Below are 25,551 nucleotides of genomic sequence, written 5' to 3'. Positions count from 1 at the left end.
GTTTCTTAAGGTAGGATTTTATGGCTATAAACTTCCCTCTCAGAACTGCTTTTGCTACATCCCATAGGTTTTGGGTTGTCGTGTCTCCATTGTCATTTGTTTCTAGGTATGTTTTGATTTCCTCTTTGATTTCTTCAGTGATCACTTCGTTATTAAGTAGTGTATTGTTTAGCCTCTATGTGTTTGTATTTTTTACAGATCTTTTCCAGTAGTTGATATCTAGTCTCATAGCATTGTGGTCAGAAAAGATACTTGATACAATTTCAATTGTCTTAAATTTACCAAGGCTTGATTTGTGACCCAAGATATGATCTATCCTGGAGAATGTTGCATGAGCACTTGAGAAAAACGTGTATTCTGTTATTTTTGGATGGAATGTCCTATAAATATCAATTAAGTCCATCTTGTTTAATGTATCATTTAAAGCTTGTGTTTCCTTATTTATTTTCATTTTGTCTGGTCTGTCCATTGGTGAAAGTGGGGTGTTAAAGTCCCCTACTATGAATGTGTTACTGTTGATTTCCCCTTTTACGGCTGTTAGTATTTGCCTTATGTTGAGGTGCTCCTGTGTTGGGTGCATAAATATTTATAATTGTTATATCTTCTTCTTGGATCGATTCCTTGATCATTATGTAGTGTCCTTCTTTGTCTCTTCTAATAGCCTTTAATTTTAAGTCTATTTTGTCTGATATGAGAATTGATACTCCAGCTGTATTTTGGTTTCCATTTGCATGGAATATCTTTTTCCATCCCCTCACTTTCAGTCTGTATGTGTCTCTAGGTCTGAAGTGGGTCTCTTGCAGACAGCATATATATGGGTCTTGTTTTTGTATCCATTCAGCCTGTCTGTGTCTTTTGGTGGGAGCATTTAATCCATTTATGTTTAATGTAATTATTGACATGTATGTTCCTATTCCCATTTTTTTAATTGTGTTGGGTTTGTTATTGTAGGTCTTTTCCTTCTCTTGTGTTCCTCGCCTAGAGAAGATCCTTTAGCATTTGTTGTAAAGCTGGTTTGGTGATGCTGAACTCTCTCAGCTTTTGCTTGTCTGTAAAGGTTTTAATTTCTCCATCAAATGTTAATGAGATCCTTGCTGGGTAGAGTAATCTTGGTTGTAGGTGTTTCTCCTTCAGCATTTTAAATATGTCCTGCGAGTCCCTTCTGGCTTGCAGAGTTTCTGCTGAAAGATCAGCTCTTAACTTTATGGGGATTCCCTCGTGTGTTACTTGTTGTTTTTCCCTTGGTGCTTTTTTTTTTTTTTTTTTTTTTTGTGGTATGCGGACCTCTCACTGCTGTGGCCTCTCCCACCGCAGAGCACAGGCTCCGGACGCACAGGCCCAGCGGCCACGGCTCACGGGCCCAGCCGCTCTGTGGCATGTGGGATCCTCCCGGACTGGGGCACGAACCTGTGTCCTCTGCATCAGCAGGCGGACTCTCCAACCAGTGCGCCACCAGCGAAGCCCCCTTGCTGCTATTAATATGTTTTCTTTGTATTTAATTTTTGACAGTTTGATTAATATGTGTCTTGGCGTGTTTCTCCTTGGATTTATCCTGTATGGGACTCTCTGTGCTTCCTGGACTTGATTAAATATTTCCTTTCCCATATTAGGGAAGTTTTCAACTATAATCTTTTCAAATATCTTCTCAGTCCCTTTCTTTTTCTCTTCTTCTTCTGGAACCCCTATAATTCGAATGTTGGTGCATTTAATGTTGTCCCAGAGGTCTCTGATATTGTCCTCAGTTCTTTTCATTCTTTTTTCTTTATTCTGCTCTGCAGTAGTTATTTCCACTATTTTATCTTCCAGGTCACTATCCGTTCTTCTGCCTCAGTTATTCTGCTATTGATCCCTTCTAGAGTATTTTTAATTTCATTTATTGTGTTGTTCATTGTTGCTTGTTTCCTCTTTAGTTCTTCTAGGTTCTTGTTAAATGTTTCTTGCATTTTCTCTATTCTGTTTCCACGATTATGGATCATCTTTACTATCATTATTCTGAATTCTTTTTCAGGTAGACTGCCTATTTCCTCTTCATTTGTTAGGTCTGGTGGGTTTTTCTCTTGCTCCTTCATCTGCTGTGTGTTTTTCTGTCTTCTCATTTTGTTTATCTTACTGTGTTTGGGGTCTCCTTTTTGCAGGCTGCAGGTTGTTTTTGTTGTCTGTCCCCAGTGGCTAAAGTTGGTTCAGTGGGTTGTGTAGGCTTCCTGATGGAGGGGACTTGTGCCTGTGTTCTGGTGGTTGAGGCTGTATCTTGTCTTTCTGGTGGGCAGGTCCACGTCTGGTGGTGTGTTTTGGAGTGTCTGTGGACTTAGTATGATGTTAGGCAGCCTCTCTGCTAATGGGTGTGGTTGTGTTCCTGTCTTCCTAGTTGTTTGGCATAGGATGTCCAGCACTGTAGCTTTCTGGTCGTTGAGTGAAGCTGGGTGTTGGTGTTGAGATGGAGATCTCTGGGAGATTGTCGCTGTTTGATATTACGTGGAGCTGGGAGGTCTCTTGTGGACGAGTGTCTGAAGTTGGCTCTCCCACCTCAGAGGCACAGCACTGACTCCTGGCTGCAGCACCAAGAGCCTTTCATCCACATGGCTCAGAATAAAAGGGAGAAAAAGTAGAAAGAAAGAAAGAAAGAGGATAAAAGAAAATAAAATATAGTAAGATAAAATAAAATAAAGTTATTAAAATAAAAAATAATTAAGAAAAAAATTTTTTAAAAAAGTAAAAACAAAATAAACAAAAAAACAACAAAAAAACGGACAGATAGAACCCTAGGACAAATGGTGAAAGCAAAGCTATACAGACAAAATCTCACACAGAAGCATACACATACACACTCACAAAAAGAGGAAAAGGGGAAAACATCATAAATCTTGCTCTCAAAGTCCACCTCCTCAATTTGGGATGATCCGTTGTCTATTCATGTATTCCACAGATGCAGGTACATCAAGTTGATTGTGGAGCTTTAATCCGCTGCTCCTGAGGCTGCTGGGACGGATTTCCATTTCTCTTCTTTGTTCTCACAGCTCCCGGGGTTCAGCTTTGGATTTGGCCCCGCCTTTGCGTGTAGGTCGCCGGAGGGCGTCTGTTCCTCGCTCAGATAGGACGGGGTTAAAGGAGCCGCTGATTCGGGGTCTCTGGCTCACTCAGGCAGGGGGCGAGGGAGGGGTACGAATGCGGGGCGAGCCTGCGGCAGCAGAGGCCAGCGGGACGTTGCACCAGCGTGAGGCGCGCCGTGCGTTCTCCCGGGGAAGTTGTCCCTGGATCCCCGGACCCTGGCAGTGGCGGCCTGCACAGGCTCCCCGGAAGGGTGGTGTGGATAGTGACCTGTGCTCGCACACAGGCTTCTTGGTGGCGGCAGCAGCAGCCTTAGCGTCTCATGCCCGTCTCTGGGGTCCGTGCTTATAGCCGCGGCTCGCGCCCGTCTCTGGAGCTCCTTTAAGCAGCGCTCCTAATCCCGTCTCCTTGCGCACCAGGAAACAAAGAGGGAAGAAAAAGTCTCCTGCCTCTTCGGCAGGTCCAGACTTTTCCCCGGACTCCCTCCAGGCCAGCCGTGGCGCACTAACCCCCTGCAGGCTGTGTTCACGCCGCCAACCCCAGTCCTCTCCCTGCGCTCCGACTGAAGACCGAGCCTCAGCTCCCAGCCCCCGCCCGCCCCGGGGGGTGAGCAGACAAGCCTCTCGGGCTGGTGAGTGCCGGTCGGCACCGATCCTCTGTGCGGGCATCTCTCATCGCTTTGCTCTCCGCACCCCTGTGTTTTTTTGTTTTTTGTTTTTGATTATTATGTTTTGAATTCTTAACGTGTCCTAACTAATTAGAAAAGCTGACCTTTCCCTCACAGCATTTTTTAAAATTTAAATATTACGTTTTGACATTCTCAGGACTCTGAGGCTTTCACGTTCAGTGTTACAGCCTGATCGGATATTGTGGAGGTTTGGGTTTGCTTTCTCTTGACCCAATGTGACTTCCTGTTTCTAAGAAAACAATTTTAAAGACTCTTAAAAGGAATTTCTTGCATGCTTGGCAGCTCCTGTAGAAGCACATTTTAGTTAGCCAGTGTGAATGAAGTATATTAAAAAAATCAAAGAAAGAAGCATATTGCTTGATCAAATTAGCATTTTTTTTGTGGAACTTGGATCTCATAGAAAAATCCAGTGATTTAGGAAGTGGCTGCTTTTGTAACCCAAGAACTAAAAGTTTCATCTTGATTTGTGTAATCATCCTAGTTCAAGGGGACAGTTGGTCACGAATCGGGGTTTACTTTTTGCTGGAGTTAATGCATACTAGTGAGTCCGATTAATATGTTTTTTTTTTTTTAAAAAACAAAGTCACAACTGGGGCATCTCTCTTCAAACGAGCTCACAAATTTGGAACTAATTCACATGCGTTGTCACAATATTGTGGAGAAAACCCCAGTTACTTCCATCACTTAATCAATGGAAAAAATGAACATTAGTGAGTCTTTTGCTAGTCAGATATTACTCTGAGCAGGAGATTCACGCCTCCTGGCTCTCAGGTCAGAGATTCAGCTTCTCTGGGAATTGTCCTAGAAATTGGCTTCTCGTGAATATTTTAATAGGGGTATGTTTTTGTAACTAGATAGGTACTTTATTCATTTGAGTAATGTTTGCTGAGTACTCACTATGTGGTAGGCACCTTTCTAGAGGCAGACAGTATGGTGAGGAATAAGGCAGGGAAAGTCCCTGATTTTATTTATCTTTTAAGCACTTGTATAAGGGCTTACTCTATGCCGGAAACTGTACTAGGTACTTTACAGATGTTAAATCATTTAATCCTCCTAACAATGCTGTGGGGTGGGTACTCTTATCCTTGTTTTGCAGGTGTAAAGAAGGAGGCTCAAAGTCACCTGGTTGGAAAGTGACCGAGCCAGGGTTGAACACAGGAGGAGTGCTCTTTTCCGCACTGTGTGGTCATTCTGTAAGCCTGATCTCATAAGCTTACACGTTCCTTATAAAAGCAAAACAAAACAACACACACGCACACACACAAGAACATAAAACCTATGGGCAGGGCTTCCCTGGTGGCGCAGTGGTTGAGAGTCTGCCTGCCGATGCAGGGGACGCGGGTTCGTGCCCTGGTCCGGGAAGATCCCACATGCCGCGGAGCGCCTCTGCCCGTGAGCCATGGCCGCTGAGCCTGCGCGTCCGGAGACTGTGCTCCGCAACGGGAGAGGCCACAACAGTGAGAGGCCCGCGTACCGCAAAACAAAAACAAAAACCTATGAGCAGTCTGACCACTGTTAATGTTTTAGTGTCTCTGTTCCAATCCTCATCATATGTGTCTGTGTAGAGGGGGGTGTGTGTGTGTGTGTGTGTTTAAATGTATACAATACCTTATTGATTGGTTCCCACTTATTTTCACAACATATTATACATGTTTTGCAGGCCAGTGCATTTAAAGAATAGAATTGTAACTAGCTCTACAGTGTTCCGTGGTTTGTCTATATCATGATTTCTCTAACCAGTTTCCTACCACTTAACAATGTTTCTTAATTTTGTATTTCATAAACCCTGCTTTAATTCATGTCCTCGTAACCAAATCCTTTTACAAATCCATGACTCTTCAAACATTTCTGAGTGAAGAATGGTATTAAAACTCTGTAAATATTTATGCGGTATCCACGTGCAGTCAGCGCTTTGTGAATATGACGATGTCAACATGTGAACATGCTTTTCCTTCCAGGCTAGTGGATGACAGATGTGTGGTGCACCCAGAGGCGGGGGACCTCGCCAACCCTCCCAAGAAGTTCCGAGGTAAGAAAGAGATGCTTACTTTATATTATGTGATCCAACTGGGGATACTTTTGTGTCTTAAAATAAGGAATGTTAGAACTTTATTCAGCGTGAAACTTTCAAATAGAAATATGTCCACTGAAAATTCTTTCAAAAATATCCCCATCATTTTTCTTCTTTTACACGTTGAAGGGTTGATACTGAAAGAATAGTTTCAAGTTTTGTTTTGCTGGACAATAGTCTGTGTGTTGAAAGGAAATCTTGGTAATTAACTGTGAGAGGCCACTTTTCAAACCAGTAAATACAGCCGAATGATATGTGTTTATGTATTTCCGTGTGAGTTGTACTATAAATGTTAGCGTTTCATTATCAACTCTTTAATTTATCTTTGTAAAATCTCCAGGATGGTGACGCTGATGTGTTAGCTTAGCTTTTAAAATGTCACTTTGGCTGGTATCTAATAACTACCAAGTGTCTTAGAACTCCCTTGTAGGTATAATTTTAGAGACAGCATCATACTGTCAACTGAGAAATTGTTCATAGTAGGAGACTGATTATAACTGTTACAAGAGAAGGATTAATGGAACTTGCAGAGAATCATAGACAACGAAAACCAGTAATTAAGAGCTTGTGCAAATCAATTTCATAGTTTGTGTATACTTATAATAAGAATTTAAAAACAGCATTCATTTTGAACATACTGTGTAAGCATTCCTCCTCACAATGATGAAAAGCAGGTTTAATAAGGGATACAGATCTAGGGAGAGAGTCAAAGGGATTTGCTAGAGCCCCAGACCCAACTCGGGATGTGCTCTCCCTGCAGTGGGGAAGGGAGATGCCTAATGTTTGGTACATGTTTCCCATGTTTCACTTTCTGTGATAGGCACTTTCTACACAGTTCTTATAATAATGTGCAAGAATATTGCATTTTCATCTTGCAGAGAGAGTGACGAGGACAGTAAATGTCCTTTGAGTGGAATTGGTCACTTAAAAAAATTAATTAATTAATTAATTTTTGGCTGTGTTGGGTCTTTGTTGCTGCACATGGGCTTTCTCTAGTTGCAGCAAGCGGGGGCTACTTTTCGTTGCGGTACATAAGCTTCTCATTGCGGTGGCCTCTCTTGTTGCAGAGCACGAGCTCTAGGTGTACGGGCTTCAGTAGTTGTGGCGTGCGGGCTCAGTAGTTGTGACTCATGGGCTCTAGAGCGCAGGCTCAGTAGTTGTGGCGCATGGGCTTAGTTGCTCCGCAGCATGTGGGATCTTCCCGGACCAGGGCTCGAACCCGTGTCCCCTGCACTGGCAGGTGGATTCTTAACCACTGCACCACGAGGGAAGTCCCGAAATTGGTCACTTTGAATAAGTGATCCAGATGTCTCCCCAGGTGAAGAAATTAGCAGAAAGAAGGCTGTGGGGGATACACCACCCATTAGAAGCACCCATAACAGTGCTCAGTGGGGACACTCCCCCAGCCCTGGGCACGTGAGGTGTTCTCAACTATACACAGTTCCCACCGAGGATGGACTCACAGTAGAACTACATGAAGGAGAGTCAGCAGTTGTGGCAAACAAGATGCGAAGTGCTCCGGGACACCTTGCCAGATGCTGTGCAGTAAGTGTGTGGAAATGATTTCAGAGACAGAAGAGGCTAGAGGAGCCTAATGGAAGAATGGGCAATACGAAAAGGAAGATATAGGTTCTAAAGAGCGTGAACTAGCTAGTATATAAAAATGAGGAGACAGTGTTATAGAAAAGAGAGCTGAGGAAATTACCCAGAACGCAGTGCAGAGGAAAGTTTGAACAAGTCATTAAAAGCTTGGAGGAGGGACTGAGAAGATCCAGCAGCATCTAATCGAATTCTAGAAGGAGAGGCTGGAGCGCGTGAGAATGAGGCAACATGTAAAGAGATACGGGCGAGAACCTTCCTAAATTGTAGAAAACCACTGTTCCTCGGGTGGAAGAGACACACTGAGTTCAGAGTAGGGATGATAAGCAAATCGAGACCCACAGACACTCCTTTGTGAACTGTAGGATGATAAAGATAAAAAGTTTTAAAAGCGAACTGGGACAACAAATCAGCATTTGTAACAGAAAAAAGCTTGGGGTCCGGGTTTTAACTGCACTTTCGCTGGCTGTGTCATCTTAAGTAGGTCACCCAGCCACTTAGCGTCTCAGAGGACATCTGTCATTGGCTGCTGAGACCAGGGCTGTATAAAAACAAGAATAATCTTACCACACAAGGCTTTGTGAGGCTTGGAATCTTTCCAGAGAATAAATGTAAAAGTGTTTTAAGTCATTATACAAATGGTAGCTAACTTATAATAGGCATGATGTATTTCCTTTAAACATATTCGACTCTGCTCTTGCATTATAACCTCTTCAAGGGAAGGATTTTATTTATTTATTTTTTTTGTGTGTTTCCCAGGCACAGAGGTTTGCCCATAGTAGACATCCAAAAAAAAAAAAAAAAAAAAGGCATTAGATGCTTGTGGGTGGGAGACCCAAACTTTCCCTGGGATCGTGTGAAACAGCTTGGTTCCCAGGGGTGCTTCACGCTTCACCGCCACGAGCTTGGGTAGCCTTATTCCTCTGTCAGTCAGGGGAGGTTAATCTGTCAAAGATAAACCTTCAGGTTTTGTGGCTGCCTTTTTTCTTTTAGATATTTTACTGTATCTGAGGGAACTCTGCGGTAACAGCTCTGTACCCAGTAGGTAATAATGCACAGATACTTGGTGTCATATGATTCAGCGGGCACTGGTTCAAAGTATGAATCACTCAGGTGCTCCGTCCGCCCCTGCAAGGCTGGCTTTTCCTGTAATCTAATACTTCAGGTCATTGTCCTTGCTAGTTTGCTCTCATTTTCTACATCTAGTTTAAGACTAAGCCATGTGTCTCACTCCACTCATCATTGGAGAAGGAGGGTATCTTCCTGTTGGAGATTCAAGGTTCCCTTTTATCTTAAAGCTCCGACTCTTCTCTGATTCTTGGAAGCCCATCCTAACGGAGCCCCGGAGGAGGATTCCCTGAGATGGGCTTGTCTCTGCCCTGACCTTCACGCTGCTCGGCAGCCATAAGCAAACCTTGTTTTCCCAAATGCTGTATCCTTTCTCATACCTTGTGTTTTTGCAGCTTCACTCTTCTCTTCCTGAGTGTATTTCTCCTGTTCCCTTTGGCTGTAAAAGCCATCACTTTTTCATAGATTTGCCTTCCAAGATCACCGCTCCTGCATTTCCAGACTCCTCTGCTAGGTTTCCAGAGCACCCTCCTTTCTTGTTACTTTTCAGATAATGTGAAGAAACTATAGTGTATCAGAAACTATAGTTCAGCTGCCCCTCAGTTCCTCTTGCCTTAGCCAAACGATGTTCTGAAATTAATTTGAAAAGATTTTTATTTTTCATACTCACTTTATGATTTGTTCAAGTGAATCATAAAATCTTAGAGCTTTAGCCAATTAAAAGTAAATCTAGTACAGTTCCCCACTTTTTTGAATGAGGCGCCAGAGTTTGAAAGAGGTTAACATGTCTCCTCAATACACAAAATTGTACGAGAAGTGATCCTTTGACTGTGTCACACTGCCTCTCATGAACAGAGGAAATGAAGTTTTAACAAACAAACAACTTCCCAAGGGTTATTTAAAACCTGGCGGATGGAGAGCTATTTTCAGTAGAAACCACCCAATCGGAATAGTATTAACCGAAGCATATTGGCTTTCTCTTAAGTGAGTGCAAAATTCTTTTCATGATCAAATATTCTCTCATTTTTAAAGATCAACTTTAAACTTTGGAATACATTTTTATTTATTTATTTATAAATATTTATTTATTTTATTTATTTATTGTGGCTGTGCTGGGTCTTATTTGAGGCCTGCGGGCTTCTTAGTTGTGGCATGCATGTGAGATATAGTTTCCTGACCAGGAATCGAACCTAGGCCCCCTGCATTGGGAGTGCGCAGTCTTACCCACTGGACCACCAGGGAGGTCCCTGGAATACAGTTAGATGTAAGAGGAGTCGTAAAGGTAGTATAGAAACTTCCCTTCCATCCAGTTTCCCCTGTGTTAGCATCTTACATAACCATGGTACATTTGTCAAAACCAAGAAATTACCATTTGTACATTCCTATTGACTAAATTCCAGGCTTCCTTCGCATGTCACCAGTTTTCCATTGTCCTTTCCCCATCATCCCATCCAGGATCCCACGTGCCGTTAGTCATCATGGCTCCTTAGTCTCCTCTGGCCTGTGACACTTGCTTAGTCTTTCCTTGTATTTTTTCTATGACCTTGATACTTTTGAAGGGTACTGGCTGGGTATTTTGTAGAATGTCCCTTGGTTTCGGTCTGGCTGATGTTTTTGTCATGATTAGAGTGGGGCTTAGGTTTTGAGAAGGAATGGCACTGAGGTTAACTGCCCTTCTCCTTGCCTTGTACAGGGGCACATATTATCAACACGATTCATCAGTGGTCCTGTTTTTTGATATACAATTTAACCCTCTTCCCCCACACTAAATTATAGCAGTTATTTTTGTTGACTTTATATTCTTTTCATTTTTCTTTTTTTTCTCCTAGTTCTTTTATGCACGTACATCTCCCCCTGTTCTCTAGAAAACCCTGGTGTAGATTTTTCCAAAAGTTTGTGTGTATTAATACATGTGCATTTTCTATTAGGAGGAGAAACTGATCTAAATCAAAACAAGGGAGGTTTGTGTGTCCTTTTATTACCATCAGGGTGATAAAACACAGAAGTAATGCAGAACCCCGGGGGCCACTCCCCAGGAGTGCTGAGGAAAGCAGAGACAGCTCCTTTTCTTGGTTGATTAGATAGTTCACAGCCTTGGGCCATTTGGTCTTGAAATTTCCAACTCTGAGACTCTGTGGTCATTTGAAACGTGACTGTTTCCTAATCCGCTAACCCTACCAAGTGGCTGCTTCTGGAAAGCAAAAAGTCATTCTGAGGCAATAAGTTAGAATGCTTCAGGAGCTAAAACAGAGACTTTCTCTGCTGTGCGGTGCCACACGAAAGCAGGTAGTGAGTTTCAGGGACTTGGGAGAACAGTGACAAGACCATTTCTTTAACTCAGTTCCTTCTCTGCATATAATTCCGGGAAGTTGTCTTGAAGGCTGGCACTCTTACCTTTTGGCTCTACTCATGGAGGTTATACACTTAAAAGCATCTGTGAAAAAGCCATCCAGCTAGGTCGTAGCTTCGACTTTTTATGTAGTTGAACATGTCAGTCTTGTCTAGCACAGTAGTCCTCTGGTATGAGCCAATTATAAATACTTCCTCCACCAGCTTAACAATTGCTTTATTGTATTTCTTCAGATTTGATGTTAGTGTAAATTTTTTGGGATGAAGACTGAAACTGTTTCAGATTTGAAGTTACTACCGTTTATCGAGCATTTAATACATGCTACACTGGGCTCAGGGCTTCCTGTGCATTAATGTTTAGTCATCACAATAACCCTATAAAGTAGAAATTGTGGTTATCCCAATTTTGCAGTTGGACAGTTCAGTATAAAGAAAGTATACAACCGTTTTAAGGTCGCTGAGCTTATTAGTGGTAGAGTTGGGAGTCAAAACAAGTTTGTCTGACTCCAGAGCTGTTTGTTTTGAACCACTATACCATACTGTCTATTGAATAATGCCCTCCGGTAAATTCTACCTGTTGGTCCAGTAAAGCCACACAGATTCCATCTAATCCCTCTTCCACACAGTGGAGCTTTAAGTATTTATTTAGAACGATTATATTCCTGTAGGTCTTTTCTTCTACGGTCTTAATTAAAAAAAATTCTTTCACCTGTTGCCAGCTACAGATTCTTCAGTGATTTCTCTAGTCTTCATCGCACTGCTGTGTTTCGTTTCTGGTTAGGCTCCTGTTTGTCAAATTGATTCTTAGCGGTGTAGAAAGAACTGAACATAGTACATTTGGGTGCAGTCTGATGAGACTCTCCCTCTTTTTTGGATGCCACACTTGCAGCCCAAGAGTCCTGAGTAGGACTCCCTAACTCACCTGCAGCTGTTAGTCAACCCAAACTCCTGAGGCTTTTTCATTCGCATCTCTGGACCCTTGTTTCCCTCCTCGTGTGCTGCATAATTGGTATTTTGGAACCAAGCGGAGAATTGGCTACTCTCATCTTTTTAGCATTGGTCATTGTTCTAACCTGCCAAGCTTCCTCTTTTTCTCTCTCTTTTTCGATCTTAACTCTCATCCACGTTATTTATTCAAATGCCCAGCCTCATGACATCTTGAAATTTAAGTGGATAAAAGGGATATATGTGGGCTTTCCTGGTGGCGTAGTGGTTGAGAGTCCGCCTGCCGATGCAGGGGACGCGGGTTCGTGGCCCGGTCTGGGAGGATCCCACATGCCGTGGAGCGGCTGGGCTCGTGAGCCATGGCTGCTGAGCCTGCACATCGGGAGCCTGTGCTCCGTAACGGGAGAGGCTGCAGCAGTGAGAGGCCCGCGTACCGCAAAAAAAAAAAAAAGGGATATATGTGATACTCTCCCTTCATGTGTTCTTCTAGTGTGGTTGGATATATCTGAAGAGAAATAGATTAGGACTGTGTTAGTTGGAGCATCTACACATTCGACCCTGGAAGATGTGGATGGAGCGAATTACTTTGGGAGGTGGTCCTGGGAAGCGTGAGTGAGGGAGTGAAGGAGAGTCAGCCTCACGGAATGAAAGTCAGTAAAGTGTGAATAAGACCCGCCACTGTGGCAGCTGGAACTCAGTCCTGCAGGGCCCTGGGAGAAACTATGAGGAACGTGCTTCAGAATCTCCTACCCAAGGGCGGAAAGGCTGGGACCAGCTTCCATCCTCTGTGGGTTGAGTTGTCACCCCCTCCCACACAGACATCTGGATTGCTGCTGCTTGCAGCTGAGCAAGTTCTTCAAGTGTCAGGGAAGCCCTCGTGAGGACAAGAGGAGAGATGCGGGAGCTTGAGCTTGGAACCTGCCCACAGGCTGGGATCCACTGTGGTGTCAGTGAACTTGGGCCCGAGGACGCGGTCACAGTACTGTGCGTGCTCAGAATTTGCACTCGTTTCTTTAGTTGAGAGACCTGCAATGAGACTGCCAAGTGTTTGAGGGCAAGACTGTGTTCTGTTGAATTCCCAAGATCAAGAACAGTGTTTTCAATATCACTGGGGCTGACTTAATTTTTGTTGAATTAATAAATAAATGTTTTTCTAGAAAAAAATTATAATTCTTAAAGGCAATATAATTTCAGTTTTTTTGTCACATGCTTTTTTTGGAGGTCTTAATACTACCCAGCATGTAACATAGTTGTTAGCTGATTACTTCATTTATGAGAAGGCAATGTATAGACCTGTTATAGTATTACAGTTTTGTATTCTAGGCCTCTAAATTTCAGCTTGTTGGTGTTAAATGTGCATTCTAACATATAAATCTGTAGTGTGAGTAGGAGAAGAGGAAAACTTCTACATGCGTTAAGTGAAGTTCTTTTAGGTTGTAGTGTTTTGTGGTTTGCTGCTACTCAGAGAAGTTTAGAAAATTGCAGTGGATTTCCAAGACAGAAATTACAAAATTTATTAACAAATGTCTTTAAAACTCTCCAGTTCAATGTTATTGCTCTGTTGATTCTGTGTATTTATGGTAATCATATTAAGAACCTTCCACAGCTTATTATTAAACTCTTAAGTGGCAGTGGAAATGGGGTAATAAGTTTATTCTTTTCAGTGAGGTTTCAGAGAAGGCCCAAAGGATGAAATGAAAACAGATTACTTTGCTTCTTTGCTTCTTCTATTGAAGCTAGTCAGGGTTGTAAAAGGGCTCGTACTTTAAAATACCTTAGTCTCTATTGGAGGGGAGTTGCTGTGGTTTTGAATGGTCAAATAAGACTACTTTGGAAATCTAATCACCTGCTGTTTAGGGCTGCCCTCATACAATTAATTGAATATCTAAAATATATATGTGCTGTATGAACTTTGATTGATTTGTGGCTTTGACTTGTGAAGTTTAATGTTCTCCTTGAAGAGTGAAAAGTAATGGGCAGAAAATTAACACTTGTGATATACGTGGTTTAGTGGTGTTAGAACAACTCCCTTGCTTACTGATCGTGTATCCACGGGCCGATTTTCCTGAGCTGGGGGCTCGTGTGTTAAAATCTCCCTTCTAATGTTGCGTATGAAATTAAATATGTGTCTAAATTTTTTGCAAGTACTGAATAAATGCCTTTTGTCTGTGAACACTTTAACTTCATAACCAAGATGGCTCTTTCTAAGAATAGAAAGTCCTAAATATTGGAATTCTTAACTTTGAGTGCTTTTGATGGCCTTTATCCATGTTACCTTACTTAATGCTTAATAGCCCCATTTTACAGATTTGGAAACCACACTGTAGAGAAGTAAAGTTAACATGCTCAAGGTCTCACAGTTGGTAGGTGGCGAGGCAGGCTTATTTGAAGCTGGCGTTTTCACACTGTAAGATCTTGATAAATTTAGTAGAGATTTATTGGTTATCCACTCTGTGCAGTGCAGTGTGTGAACTAGTTACTAAGGTTCAAATGAATCATAAACGAATGCTGCTCTCAAGGAATTTATAATCTACTGAGGGAGATAAGATATGTTTATAAATAATTGCAACCCAAGGTAGACAATGATAAGGGCTAAATAAAAAGTTGTGGTAAAGGTATGGTGGGAGGATGGAGATTTTAATTTCCTGTTTTGAGAGATGAGAAAAGCTTCTTAATTAAGATAGCAATTGACCTGTAACTTGAAAGATTGGTGCCTGCAGGGAAGGGACATCTAGGCTTTTCAGGCCTAGTATTCACCTTTTCATGAAAGTAGCTCCTAGGGTAATGATTGGTACGCAGAGTTAAATTGCATTTCCCTTTTAAACAGTAACAGAATGTTTGGTAGTTTTTCAAGTACAATACTGAGATGAAAGTGCCAAGCCATTACCCCAATAAATTTGGTCTTCTGCAGGAGATAGACAAGTAAAGCAATGATAACTAAATGTGACCAGGGCTACTCTGTTACCACTGAGGCTAATCACTGACATTTATTTAGTCCTTACTATATGTCAGGTGATGTCTGCAATGCTTTACATTCTATTAATCCATTTAATCCTTATGCAACCCTAAGTGGTATGTATTTTTTTTTTTTTTTTTTTTTTTTTGCGGTACGCGGGCCTCTCACTGTCGTGGCCTCTCCCGCTGCGGAGCACAGGCTCCGGACGCACAGGCTCGGCGGCCATGGCTCACGGGCCCAGCCGCTCCGCGGCATGTGGGAGCTTCCCAGACCGGGGCACGAACCCGTGTCCCCTGCATCGGCAGGTGGACTCTCAACCACTGCGCCACCAGGGAAGCCCATTGGTATGTATTTTTATTAAGATATTATTATTAGCTGCATGTACTAGATAAGGCGCTGTAACAGAAATAAAACAACAACAACAAAAACCAATGGCTTATATAAGATAGAAGTTTATTTCACTTAATAGCACCTAGATGAGTAATCCAGAACCATCTTGCCACTCTACTCTCTTCAACATGTGGTTTCCAAAGTTGCTTCAATAGTTACTACTTCTCAGTCAGTAGAAAGGGAGCAAGAGGAATCCAGAGCAAGTACTTCTTTAAGGAGGACTTCTGGAATTGCGTATATTACTCCTACTCATATGTCATAGTCACATAGTATATTGGGTTGAATGGCTGTCTGCCGAAAGATAAGTCCATGTCCTAACACCTAGACGCTGTGAATGTTACTTTCATAGGAAAAAGAGACTTTGCAAATGTAATTAAGTTAAGGATCTTGAAATGAGATCACCCTTGATTACCCAGGTGGGCCCCAGATCCAATGACAAATGACATTATAAGAGACAAAAGAGGGGGAGACACACACATAGAGGAGAGGCCTTGTGAAGACAGAGACAGAGAATGGAGTTATGTGGCCACAAGCCAAGGAACCTCAGGAGCCACCAGAAACTGGAAGAGGCAAGAGGGGATTCTCTCCTAGAGCCTTCAGAGGGAACACGGCCCTGCCGACACCTTGACTTTGGACATCGGTCTTTGAGAACTACAGGAGAATAAATGTCTGTTGTTTGAAGCCACCAAGTTTGGTGATTTGTTACGGCAGCCACGGGAAACTCATACACATAGTTACGTCTGCTGCAAGGAGGCTGAGGAATGTGATGGTTAGTGGGCTGGCCATGTGCCTACCTAGAATTCAGGAGTTCTGTCATCTAAAGGAAGAAGAGAATGGATACTGGAGGGTGGAGGGAAGGGGAACATTCTCTGCCACATCCCATTCTATTGAGGAAATTGAGGTACAATACAATGAAGTTAAGTAACTTGACCAAGGTCATATAACTAGTAAGAAGCAAAGGATTGGTTGAAATCCAGACACTTAACCACTAATTATACTGTCTTAAGTCCCAAAGGGCTGTGGAAGTAAGAGAAGGGGATTATAATTGCCTTAGGAGTTTAGAGGAAGCATGGAGGTGAGCTGGAGCTATGGAAGAATGGGCAGTTGTTAATCCGGTGGAAAGGAGAGGGTTGGGGAGAAATAGGCACAGGGGTGTGGAGTAGCATGACCCATTTGTGGTTGTGGCTTTTAGGAATGTTAAAAGCTGAGGAGAATGTGGAAGAGTGGCAGAGGTGAGCTTGGAGGAGAGTCCAGATGCCCAATGGTCTTGTATGCTGAGGCAGTTAATTTTTATGTCAAAGATAGTGGAGCACAATTAAAGACTTTTAAGCTGGGCTATGACATGATCAGAATTGAAATTTTGAAAGACGATTTTCTTATATGGAGAGATGGAAAATGTAGGATGGAATGTCAACTAAGAGACTGTTAAAAAAGTTCAGAATATGATAAGGGACTAAGTAGCTAGAAATTTACCTATATTAGGAATTGATGACTACTTGTATGTGGGAGTGTGGTGGAAGGTCGAGGTGAGGGAGAGGACGCATCCTAGAATTCCCCCAGGTGTCAGATTTGGGCAATGTGGTAGGTATTAGCAGCGCTTATTGAGATATGGAATATAAAACAAACTACTTGATAGGAGAGGATAATTATGTTAGTTCTGTATTATTATGTAACAAAACCCCCCAAACTGAGTGGCTTTCTGAGCATTCATTTACTTAACTCATGAATCTGCGGGTTTGCTTGTAGATTCTTTTCTTCTGAGCTGGCTTGGCTGACCTCTGAGGAGCTTGCTCATGTGTCTGGGGTCAGCTGGCAGCTGGATGGTCTGGGTTGGCTTCATTCACGTGTCTGCCTGTGGATAGGTTGTTGATTGGGGTGGCCGGGCCACGTGTCTCTCACTATTTGGCAGGCTAGCTCACATTCTTCCCTAGGGAGAGCGTGAGAACAGCAAGAAAGCGCAATCCCCCAATGCTCAAGTGCTATTCAAACCTCTGTGCCACATTTGCTAATGTTATATGGCTAAGTTCAGAGGCAAAAAGTGGAGAAATTGACTTCGTCTTTTGATGGGAGTACCTGCAAAGTCACCTGCAAAGGGACATGCATACAGGGCTGAGAAGAATTTATGGCTGTTTGCAGTTTACCACAGTAATGAACTTGGTTCTGGCATCCTTTCTGCCAGAGGAGAATATCTAAGAGATTTCCTGATTTGTTAATTTGGAGGCTCAGGAGAGAAATCCAGATGGAAAATACAGATTTGAAATTTAATAGCATGTAGATAGAATTTAAAACTGTGAGAGTGAGAAGAAAAGAGTACCCTAGATGGAATCCCTGGGAACACCAACATTTAAGGTGCCGCCCTAAAAACAGCAATATCAAGAGCCACAATGAAGTACCTCTACAAAAATGGCTGAAATAAAAATGCTGACAATATCAAGTGTTGACAAGGATGCAGATCAACTAGGACTCTCATATGTTGCCGGTGGTGGACCAAATGCTACAGCCATTTTGGAAAAGAGTTTGGCAGTTTCTTATAAAGTGAAATATACACATACCATATGAGCCCTAAATCTCACTCTTAAATATTTACCAAAAGCAGTGAAAACTTAAGTTCACACAAAGATCTGTTCCTCAATGTTTACAGCAAAAACTGGAAACAGTTAAAAAATATCTTTCAATTGGTGAATGGATAAACAATACATGCAGTGGAATACCACTCTGCAGTAAAAAGGAGTGAACCATGGATACACCCAACAACACCGATGAATCTCAAAAACGTGATACTAGGTGAGAGAAGCCAGTCTCCAAGGGCTGCATAACGTATGACTCCATTTATACAGCATTCTGGAAAAGGCTGAGGCAGGAGGGGTGAATTTAGCTAACTCAAGGTAGGATAGTCCGGAGAGGAAAAATAGCCCTGAGGTGGTTAGAAGTTTACTTGACCCAAAAATAATCTCTTGACTTCACTGAAAAATAATGAAGTCTCCCCACTCTACACTTCTGTGACTTTTTTTAACTTCTAAGTCTAGCAGTGTGGGAAGATGGAGAAAGACTTTATCCATTCAGGACTCTTTGCCTCTTTGGGTCCTCATACATGGGAGGGTCCTTGGTGAGGTCTTCAGATATTTACATGATACAGTAGTAATTTTGGGGAAAAGAATGATCCTTATGAAAGTATAACAAAGCACATTTTAATCACTTTTACAAGATGTTCGTTCTTCTAAATATATGGAGGGTTACAGTATTTCTACCTATGCTATATCCATTTTTATCTTTGTATTCCCTAGGAAAGTAATCCCAGTTATATTATTCCAGTGGAATTTCCTATGAGAAATGCATTGCTTTTGTAATATAGTTTTCAGAAACACATTGTGGTAAGAAGCACAGACTGTCTGTAAAACTAAAACTATGGCTCACTCAAAAACTCTTCAATGTATTATATAGTAGCTATTTTTCTTTTTTTTTAACATCTTTATTGGAGTATAATTGCTTTACAGTGGTGTGTTAGTTTCTGCTGCATAACAAAGTGAATCAGCTATACGTATACATATATCCCCATATCTCCTCCCTCTTGCGTCTCCCTCCCACCCTCCCTATCCCACCCCTCTAGGTGGACACAAAGCACCGAGTTGATCGTGTGCTATGTGGCTGCTTCCCACTGAATAGTAGCTATTTTTAAATAAACTATTTCCCTATCTTCTCGTATTTTGTCATGTATTAGGCATAGTAAAAGACATATTAAGGGACCTCCCCGCTGCTCCAGTGGGTAAGACTCCATGCTCCCAATTCAGGGGGCCCGGGTTCGATCCCTGTTTGGGGAACTAGATCCCGCATGCTGCAACTAAGGGTCCACATGCCGCAACTAAAGATCCTGCATGCCACAGTGAAGATCCCATGTGCTGCAACAAAGACCCAGAGCAGCCAAAAATAAATAAATATTTTTAAAAAGACATATTAAAAAGTCAGTCGCCCCAGTTTTCACATGCTGTATAGCATAAAGCATCTCCAGTGGGAGAGAGAGTGTCTTACACACATTTGTTATTTTAAGTGAAAGTATGTGTGAATTAAGATTATACTTCTATAGCTTACGGTAGGTGGGCCTTACTTGTTTTACTCTTTTGAGTATTAAATATATTAATATGTTTTGTTTATGGAAGTCTCCGTGCATCTCCATAAAGCTTACTAATCATTAACTTATTCAAGCTACCCCTAAGATAAAAGATTGATTTGTACATTGTGTGTTCAAGTCCAAGTCAACTGCCTTTTCTTCCCAGGTGTTAATTTAGTGAATGAGCAGTTTAAAGATCTTCTCTGATCAGGTGCCCTTGTTTACATTTTGTGGTTTTCAAGGTAAATACAGCAATTTCAGAATACAGCGAACTGCTGGCGGGTGGCAATGTTTGCTTTACAAATGCTTGGAAGTAGTTTGTGAACTTGGCCTTCTGAAGAACAAGAGGTAAAAACTGAACAAAGCAGCCCTCGAGTAGAGATCCACCCTCAGCTGGTCACGCACCACCCTCTCACCTTGTTCTGCTCAAGCCTTATTGTCCTTTGTTAGCTGGGGACCCCTGCAAAGAGATTTATGCCCTGAAAGTGAAAGTGATGTGTCCCCAGGAGTTGACGGAGTCTCGCTACTTTTCTAATGTTTTGCTCTATGACTGTGATTGGTGGTGGTGGTGGTGGTGGTGGGGTGTGTGTGTGTGTGTGTGTGTGTGTGTGTGTGTGTGTGTGTGAATCTTCCTCTGGGTACCTTAGAGCCGGTTAAAATTAAATTTCCAGAGGCTCTCCAGGTCCATCAAGAACCAGAAGATAATGTGTCCTGTCTTGGAATCATAGGCATAGGTAGCCTAAAAATGCTTCTTAAGCTAGCACTTTCTAAACGACAGAAGTTTCAGCTCTGTTGAGAAATAGGGCTGCAGAATTTGTCCTTCTAGTTCCACTTAGATGTACTGCGTGAAGCACAAGTCGAGCTATGATTGTTGTAGAAAGCTTCACAGTTACGCAACTTGTATCCTGATTGTATCTGCATAATTAAAACCTCCATGTGGATAAATACTGGAAGGAAAGGAGTTAAAACAAAGTTAAGTATGTGGTTAGGTTGGGAGTTAGGTTTTGTAACGTTACAACACAAAAGAAAAAAGTCCAATACCGGAAATGTCATGTTAAAAAAACAGTGTGGCTGTCCAGTGGGCAAACGTACAAACAAAGCAAAGAGCAACTGATTGAGTGTAACGGATATTTTGACTTAAAGCAATAACAGTGAAAGTTCTTTAATTCCTATTTCTTTCTAACCCTTGTTTTTTCAAAATATATATTTGGCCAGCATTGTTAATAAAACTAAAGGCAGGTACCTTCACTAGTTGGCTTCCATGTAGACAAGTCAGGAGAGCAAGTGAGTTCCCTATTTTCACCTAACACAAGAGATAGGTAGCATGGTCTAGTGGCTTCTTTGGATGCTCTGCCTGTCCCTTCCTTGCCCTCCTACATCAGATTTATTAAACAGCCTGGAATTCAATGTCTCATCACTTAAATAGCCTAGAAGGTGACTATCCTAGAAACATTGACTTAGTTGAGTAAAACCTTTAGGACTTGGAAACTGATCACTTTTTTGCAGAGGAAACAAGGCAATCAGGAGCATTTATTACTTGTGCCCTGTGAGCCACACTGGGATGGTTATATAGTAACCAAGCAAGCCAAAGACAGCCCCACCATCGTGGTCATAGGCCATAAGAGATGGTCAATGCAAAGTGTGAGTTTGTCGTAGGACAAAGACCTAGACGTAGTTCTCTAGCTTGGGGGTCTTCAAGACCCTTTTGAGAGGGTCTACAAGATCAAATTATTTTCATAATGACAGTAACTTGTTATTTACCTTTTCTACTCTCATTCTTTCTTGATTGTACAGTGGAGTTTTCCAGAGGCTCTGTGAAGTGTGATGCTGTCATCTGTCTGTTGGCTAATGAAACATGTGCTTATGTTTTATGGTGTTGCAAATGTCTCAGTTTTAATCTGTTATACAGTAAACATCCATAGAAACAGCCCACAAAAGAAAATCTCTTAGGGGTCCTCAATAATTTTGTAAGGGTATAATGAGGTGTTGAGACCAAAAATTTGAGAACAGCTTACTAGAGAAACAGTCAAGTAGCAAGAGTTAGGAATCAGCTTAACTGAGCTGTAGGAAAAGACATGTGTTAAAAGCAGTGAACAGGCAGGGAATAGGTGAGAACTGTGGTCAGGAAAAGTAACTAGAAGTCAGGAAGCCAGCAGGTATACCAAGGAGGCAGGACCAAATGAGGGGACAGGAGAAATAGCTACTTTCCATGAGCTTTTCTAGTTCAGCTTTGTATCCATAGCATTGTGCCTATAGCAGGATGGGTCTTTGATGACTATTTGTGAATGATTGAATTAAGTATAAAGATTGTAAAACTGCATAAAAATTTGAGAAATGTTTGAGATGCAGTGTTTATCATAGTATTTTTCATGACGAAGTAAACTTAAATATACAAAAGGAGGAAAAGGATGTATACACCATGATGAGTCCTAAGTGGGAATTTAATGTTTTCAAATAATGTTTAATAACTATAAAATATGAAATGTGTGTGTATATATATATATATGTACATATACCACATCTCTTTATCCGTTAATTTATTCTGTTGGTGGTCACTTAGGTTACTTCCATATCTTGGCTGTTGTAAATAATGCTATGATGAACAGAGGGGTGCATCTGTCTTTACAAATTAGTGTTTACATGTACAATGGGATATTACTCAGCCATGATTAAAAATGAAATCTTGCCATTTATGACAACAGAGATGGACCTAGAGAGTCTTTTGCTAGGTGAAACAAGTCAGACAAAGACAAATACCGTACCATTTCACTTTTATGTGGAATCTAAAAAACAAAACAAATGAACAAACGTAACAAAATAGAAACTGAGTTGTAGATTCATAGATACAGAGAACAAACAGGTGGTTGTCAGAGTGGGAGGAGTGTGGGGAGGAAAGAAATAGAGGAGGGAGATTAAGCAGTACAGACTTCCATTTGCAAAATAATTGAGGCGTGGGTATGAAATGTACCAGTGTAGGGAATATAGTCAATAACGATGTAATTATCTTTGTATGAAATGTATAGAAATATCGAGTCACTGTGTTGTATAACAAGAACTAACATAGTGTTGTAGGTTAATTATACTTCAAAAACAAACAAACCAACTGATAGAAAAAGGTAACAGATTTGTGGTTTCAGAGTTGCGGGGGAGGTGGGGAGAGAGGGTAGATTGGAGAAAGGCAGTCAAAAGGCACAAACTTCCAGTTATAAGATAAGTAAGCCCTAGGGATGTAATGTACAACATGATAAAGATAATGAACCCTGCTGTGTGTTATACATGAAAGCTGTTAAGAGAGTAAATCCTAAGAGTTCTGAGCAGGAGGGAAAAAAAATAGTTTTTTCCTGTTCTTTAAAGTTGTATCTATATGAGGTGATGGATGTTCACTAAACCTGTTGTGATAATCATTTAATGATGTATGTAAGTCAAATCATTATGCCATACTCCTTAAGCTTGTAAAGTGCTGTATGTAAATTGTATCTCAATACAACTGTAAAAAAAAGAATATGTGAAGTGGAAAAAGAGCTTTACATGAAACTGTACATATAATACATTTTCAGTTATCTAAAATATATATGCATGTATAAGTGTATATTTTGGTAACTGTCTGCCTTTCTCTCTAAGGATATACATCAAAATGATAAACATTGTTAACTTTGGGACATGAAAAGAGGTGGGACTTTATTTTTTCTCTGTATTCTTTAGATTTTCCAAATTGTTTTTCAGTGATCATATATCAGTTTTATATTCAGAAAAAAAACCAAGTTTTTTTTTATATACACAGACATATAAACACATACATTTTTAAAGCCACTGGAAAAAAATTTGAGTTGTTTCATATTGAGTTCGTTTTCTGTCTCAGGCTCAGAATTTTTTTATTTCTTGGCTGCCTATGTGAAGCTGGGCTGAATGTCTGGAGGTGGCAGAGGCCGGTGGGAATTCCAGGCAGAGGGGGGAGTACTGGCAGACAGTACTGCTCTTATCAGAAGGAAGACTCAAATTCAAGAAGTCGTTTTAACTTGTCCTGAAATACCTACTGCCCCATGTGAAGATCTGTAACAGACTCCAGGCTCAGAGGGAGGCCTGGCTGCTTCAGCGGTGTCAAAGAAAGAACAAGAAAGCTTGTAGCAGCAAAAAGAGGAAAATACTTGTTGATCTGCAGCTTTGCCTGCCCTTCGCCACTGGAAGGGCTAAAAGCTAGGCCCATAATAGGAGGAAAAATAATAATAATTAAAAATACATATTACACACACATATATTCTGCTTGCTAAAGTTTTTAGGGGTTTGAGTTTTCTAGCTATAACGCATAGGTTGTCCTTTGGTACTTCACCTTTATCTTTTTTCCTGTCTTTATAGTAGCAGGAAATCTTTGGACATTTAAAAGTGAAAAGACCACACACAAAAATTAACTGAAAGAGGATTATAGGCTTAAATGTAAGAGTTAAAACCATAAGACTGGGCTTCCCTGGTGGCGCAGTGGTTGAGAGTCCGCCTGCTGATGCAGGGGACACGGGTTCGTGCCCCGGTCCGGGAAGATCCCACATGCCGTGGAGCGGCTGGGCCCGTGAGCCATGGCCGCTGGGCCTGCGTGTCCGGAGCCAGTGCTCCGCAACGGGAGAGGCCACAACAGTGAGAGGCCTGCGTACCTCAAAAAAACAAAAAAACAAAAACCAAACAAAAAACTGTAAGATTATTAGAGGCAAATATAGGAGTAAATCTTCGTGATCTTGTGTTATGTAATGATGTCTTAGATATGGCATCAGAAGCACAAGTAACAAAAGAAAAAAATGGATAGACTGGACTTAATCAAAATTATTGATAAAAATTTTTGTGTTTCAAAGGACAGCATCAAGGAAGTATAAAGGCAACCCATGGTTTGGGAGAAAATATTTGCAAATCATATATCTAATAAAGGACTTGTATCTAGAATATATAAAGAGCTCTTACAACTCAATAATAAAAAGACAGGGACTTCCCTGGTGGCACAGTGTTTAAGAGTCTGCCTGCCAATGCAGGGGACTCGGGTTCAAGCCCTGGTCCAGGAAGATCCCACATGCCGCGGAGCAACTAAGCCCGTGCACCACAACTACTGAGCCTGCGCTCTAGAGCCCGTGAGCCACAACTACTGAAGTCCGCGTGCCTATAACCTGAGTTCCACGACAAAGAGAAGCCACCGAAATGAGAACCCTGCACACCGCAGTGAAGAGTAGCCCCTGCTTTCTGCAACTAGAGAAAGCCCGCACGCAGCAATGAAGACCCAAGGCAGCCAAAATAAATAAAATAAATGTATTTAAAAAAAATAATGAAAAGACAAATGACCTAATTGAAAAATGGGCAAAGGATCTGAATAGATATTTCTCAAAAAAAAGAAGATATAAATTGGTTAATTAAGAGCATGGAAAGATGCTAAATATCAGTAGTCATTAGGAAAATGCAAATAAAATCCACAATAAATATCACTTCACACTTGCTAGGATTGCTATGCTCAAAAAGATGGATAATAACAAGTGTTGTTGAAGATGTGGAGATATTGGAACCTTCATACACTGCTGGTGGGAATGCAAAATGCTGTGTGATTTTGGAAAACAAAACTTTGGAAAACAAAACTTTATCAAAAAGATAAAGTTATTATTTGACCCAGCAAATCCCTCCTTCGGTATATACTTAAAAGAGATGAAAACATAATGTCCACACTAAAACTTGTATACAGATGTTCATAGCAGGATTATTTATAATAGCCCAAAGTGGAAAAATTCCCAATGTCCATCAACTGATGAATGGATAAACACAACATGATATATCCCTACAGTGGAACATTATTTAGCCATACAAAGTAATGAAGTACTAATACATGCTACAGCATGGATGAACCTTGAAGCCATTATGCTAAGTGAAATAAGCCAGTCACAAGAGACTCCATATTGTATGATTACATTTATATGAAATATCTGGAACAGACAAACATACAGAGACACAAGTTAGATTAGTGATGCCTAGGGATGAAGGAAGAGGATATGGGGGGGGTGGGTTATGAGTACAAAATTTCTTTTTGAGGTAATGAAAATGTTCTAAAATTAGTGTATGGTGATATTTGCACAGCGCTCTGAATATTTTTAAAACCATTGAATTGTACACTTTAAAGGGGTGAACTTAATGCTATATAAATTTTATATTAATAAGACTGCCATGAAAAAGCAAAATATTATGTAGCCAACAGGTGATAAATGTTAAAACTCATAGTTTCAGGTTGAAACAACTTGATGTACCATTATGATTGTCCAATCAGCCACAATATGTGAAAACTGTAAGCTCTAGAGAGGCTATGTACTTCCCCCTCT

General features: G+C 41.2%; 1 protein-coding gene across 1 annotated transcript in view; it reads left to right on the top strand.

The window, feature by feature from the left end:
• ITPR2 (inositol 1,4,5-trisphosphate receptor type 2) overlaps window positions 1–25,551 on the top strand; it is a 526,257-nt gene that overhangs the window by 39,493 nt on the left and 461,213 nt on the right. The window contains exon 2 of the mRNA XM_082849662.1: window positions 5,692–5,762. Coding sequence (XP_082705788.1) covers window positions 5,692–5,762 — 71 coding nt within the window. The remainder of the gene's footprint in view (window positions 1–5,691; window positions 5,763–25,551) is intronic.

The sequence above is a fragment of the Leucopleurus acutus genome, assembly GCF_964270905.1.
Source record: "Leucopleurus acutus genome assembly, chromosome: 11".
Lineage (NCBI taxonomy): Eukaryota > Metazoa > Chordata > Mammalia > Artiodactyla > Delphinidae > Leucopleurus > Leucopleurus acutus.
This window is presented reverse-complemented; position numbering and strand designations above follow the sequence as displayed.